The sequence below is a fragment of the Psammomys obesus genome, unplaced genomic scaffold (assembly GCF_907164565.1).
Source record: "Psammomys obesus unplaced genomic scaffold, mPsaObe1.curated_primary_1811, whole genome shotgun sequence".
NCBI lineage: Eukaryota > Metazoa > Chordata > Mammalia > Rodentia > Muridae > Psammomys > Psammomys obesus.
This window is the reverse complement of record NW_026590809.1, coordinates 3,738,601-3,742,449: the sequence shown is the minus strand read 5'-3', so window position 1 is coordinate 3,742,449 and position 3,849 is coordinate 3,738,601. Positions and strand designations below refer to the sequence as shown.

Below are 3,849 nucleotides of genomic sequence, written 5' to 3'. Positions count from 1 at the left end.
GTGCAAGTTGCAGTGTTCACACAGACAGGGCAACTCCCGGGCTCCGTTCCTTGGGGCAGGTGAGCCCTCCTTGGAGCGGCGCCTAATAAACCTGCATAAAACACTTTAAAATGTCCTCATCTGGCAGATATCTGTGTCACAGAGAGAGGGAGGGGGAGAGAGAGAGCCATTAGGAGATTGGAATTGTTTGTTTTAGGCTTGTTTATTTCCTTTTTCAAAAGACCACAGGCAATGAAATGGAAAATCACGGGCAGGTAAGTGGGAAAAGGTGGATTCCTCGGGAGACACCCTCTTACTCCCCATTCTCCTCTCCAGTCTAGGCTGCAAAGCGCCTTCTGCCTAGTATGGAAATGATCACTGGATGAAGGGCTAGGGGAATAACTCAGCTGGTAGGTTGCTTGTCTAGTATGCATGAAGCCCTAGGTACTGGATAAATAGGCGTGGTGGTGAGCGTCTGTAATCCTAGTACTTAGAAAATAGAGGCAAGATGATCAGAAGTTCAAGGTCATCTTTGGCTACATAGTGATGTTGAGGCCCTTCTATCTAACACATATTGTGTGGGGTTTTACAGCATGATAAAAAAGGGGGGATGGAAGAGAGGAGGAAGAGGAGGAGGAAAAGGGAGAAGAGGAGGAGGAGAAGCAGGAGGGCGTGGCACTCAGCTTCACAGATCCAAGGGAACGCTGAAACATCAAACATCGTGCTTACTGCCAGCACAGCATTCTTCCAGGAAGGTGTGTGCCCGTCTCCTGGTTTCACAGCATGGTTCTAACTGCCCTCACCCTGGGAGGCCAACTTGATTCATATAGTGAGTTAATAAAGCCCGTTTGTTGCCGCAGAAGCTGAAAGTGCGTGGTCCCTCTTGTGACCGCCATCCCTGGAGGCAGCTGCAGCTGCTGGGGCAGGTGTGGTTTGCTTGTTTCCCAGGGACAGGGACCTGCAATAGCAAGCCACAAGTAGAAATCAAGCACTTAAAAATGATGGTGACAGCCAGGGCTGTGGGCAAGCAGTACCTGGCGCAGTTCTTTCAGCAGCATCTGGCATCCGCCACGAGGTGATCGCTGGTGACCCCAGCTGCACGCAGTGGGGGTTGGGAGAAGGGTCTCCACTATGCTGAGACACAACAGACGATTCAGTCCTGGCCCAGTAAGCAAAGTATGACTCGACCACTGAGAGACTGCGGAAACACAATCAGCGATTCATAGGCTGAGTTTCCGGGAAGTAATGCCCTGGACTGCCCCCTACGGGGAGAGAACAGATGAGAAGCTAAAGCGCCAAAGTCTGAGTGCGCAGAACTGAAGGGAGGCTGTTTCCTTCCCTTGGGTGACTTCCTCCTTTTAAACAGGAGCAGTCCATAGCTATCAGGAGAGCGTGCCATCCGTTACTCCTCCTGGAAACACAGGTATCTGGGGACCACTTGCAGAGTATCCCCAAACAAAAACCAAAAGCACGCCAAAGAACTCTCCGTTTTCACCAGCGTGTGTCTGCCTGGTTGTTTAGACTCAATTAAAAGGCTTGAGAGATGGCTCAGCGGTTAAGAGCACTGGCTGCTTCTCCCAGAGGACCGGAGTTCAATCCCCAGCAACCACACAGTGGCTCACAACCATCTATAGTGAGATCCTGTGCCCTCTTCTGGTGTGCAGGCACACATGCAGGTGGAATAATGTATAAATAATAAAGAAATCTTTTTAAAAAAGGTGTCCATCGTCAGTTCTTCAACTTGCCACCCACTCTCAGCTACAGCGTTTAAGGCATTTACAAGCCAGGTGAGGCAGATTCCATATGATTCCAGCACTCGGGGAAGCAATCCCCAGGACCCACACAGTTGAGAGAGATGACCAACCCAGAGGTGTCCTGAGCTCCATAGAGGTGCTGTGGCAAGCTGCATCCTCACCCTCCCCCCACCCCACACACACTGGCACACACAAGCCAAACCTGTACACACTGTTCTTTCACCCTCATAAGCCCTATGAAGTACATGCTGGCATTATTATGCCCAGTTTGGTTTTATTAATTAACATGCATGTACATTTTCATATGTGTACAGGTGCACATGTGTGCGTGTGTGTGCATGTGTGTGTGTGTGTGTGTGAGAGAGAGAGAGAGAGAGAGAGAGAGAGAGAGAGGTCAGTTTTGGGTGCCATTCATTAGGAATCGTCCACCTTGTTTAGACAGAGCCACTGATTCAGACAGGGTGGCTGGCCAGTGAGACCCAGGCTCTGCTGGTCCCTCCTCCCCAGTGCTGGGGTTACATATGCCCCTTCTACTGCGGGTCCTGGCGATTAAGCTCAGGTCCTCACTCTTGTGCAGCAGGCACTCTGAAGGCTGAGCTGTGCCCAGCCCTGCTTTCTTTTTGAGATGAGACACTGCTGTGGCACTGGCTGGCCAGACCACCTGGGCTCAGTGATCCCCCTGCCGTAGCCTCCCTTGGTGGAACTACAGGAGGGTGCTGTCCTACCCATCCTATTCTGCCCGCTTCCATGGGCACGGAGACCGGGAGCAGGAACATGCCCGCTTATCTGTCTGCCTCAGCCCCCTTCACTGTTTTTCTCCCTTCTCTCTTGCTATCTACTCTTTTAAAAAATTTCAGGGGTCAGCTAAGATTCATGGGCACCAGGAAGAAGAGGACCATCACATTCCAGGACTGTGAATAATGGCACGGGGAAGGCTGGGGACGAAATTCTGTTCTAGTTACTCCTCCTAGGCTCCCTAGTGTAGGCAGCCACAGGGACCCAGCTCCTATTCTAAAACAGACATGAGGAGAAGAGAAATCAGAAAGAGCAGAAAGGGACCTCCTACCCCAGCTAAGTGTGCACACTGAGGGGAACACTGTGCTCTCTTACAGGGATCTAATGTCCCCATAGACTGGGGAGGGGCTTTCCACATGAACAAGAGTTTCCTCTTCACAGACTTGTCAGAGTGAGTGACGGTGTCTGCCTCTTCAAAACAAGCCATCAGTTTAGAATGGCGAGTGAAGACAAAGGTGCCAGCTATCCAGTGATCAGCCACTGTGCGTGCTTGCAACAGAAACCCCATGAAGACTCGACTGCTCCTCACAGACACTGCGACAGAAAGCAACCATTCGCCTAACATGCGCCGTCCAGTCCCACTGCTACTTTCAAAACTACGTGTAAGGCCACCCCTTCCCTTAAGAGTGAATGAACTCCTATTTCATGCCAAAATCAATTCCATTTGGATAAAAAGTTGTATAAAGGGCTAGAGAAATGACTCAGTGGTTCAGGACAATTGCTGCTCCTGTGGCAGGAGTTCCATTCCCAACACTCATGTCCAGCAACTTAAAACAGCCCAAAAGTCCAGTTCCAGGGACCTGATGACCTCTCTGGACTCCATGGTTACCTGCACACACATGGCATGTAGACACACACACACACACACACACACACACACACACTCACACACACACAAAGAGAAATATTTTAAAGGAATGTAAAAAAGCAATAAAAACCCTACAAACACTTTTTAAAAAATATATTGAAATTAAGAATGTCTCTTTAAGCCCGGTGTGGTAGTGCACACCTTTAATCCCTGCACTCAGGGAGGCAGAGGCAGGTGGATTGCTGTGAGTTCCAGACCAGCCTGGTCTACAAAGTGAGTCTAAGACAGCCAGAGCTACACAAAGAAACTCTCTCTCAGAAAAAAAAAAAGAAAAAAAAAAAAAAAAAAACACAACATAAGAAAAAAAAAAAAAAAAAAAAAAAGGAATGTCCCTTTAAGGAAAACAGAAGCAGAAATAAAGCAGGTTTTTTTTTTCATAACTATTTGGTTTTCACTCATTTTTTTAATCACTTCATTGTAATGAACCAACAAATGAAGGCATTACAAGCTGCT

The 3,849-nt window shown here is 48.8% G+C and overlaps 1 protein-coding gene across 1 annotated transcript; it reads right to left on the bottom strand.

Moving 5' to 3' along the window:
- Nucleotides 1-203: 203 nt before the first annotated feature.
- On the bottom strand, nucleotides 204-3,093 carry Reeld1 (reeler domain containing 1). Its single transcript, XM_055609051.1, has 3 exons — nucleotides 2,831-3,093; nucleotides 1,014-1,177; nucleotides 204-937 (listed from the first exon to the last, which is right to left on the bottom strand). The coding sequence occupies exons 1-3, from the start codon at nucleotides 3,091-3,093 to the stop codon at nucleotides 756-758; spliced, it is 609 nt and encodes a 202-aa protein (XP_055465026.1). The 3' UTR covers nucleotides 204-755.
- Between the last annotated feature and the right edge of the window lie 756 nt (nucleotides 3,094-3,849).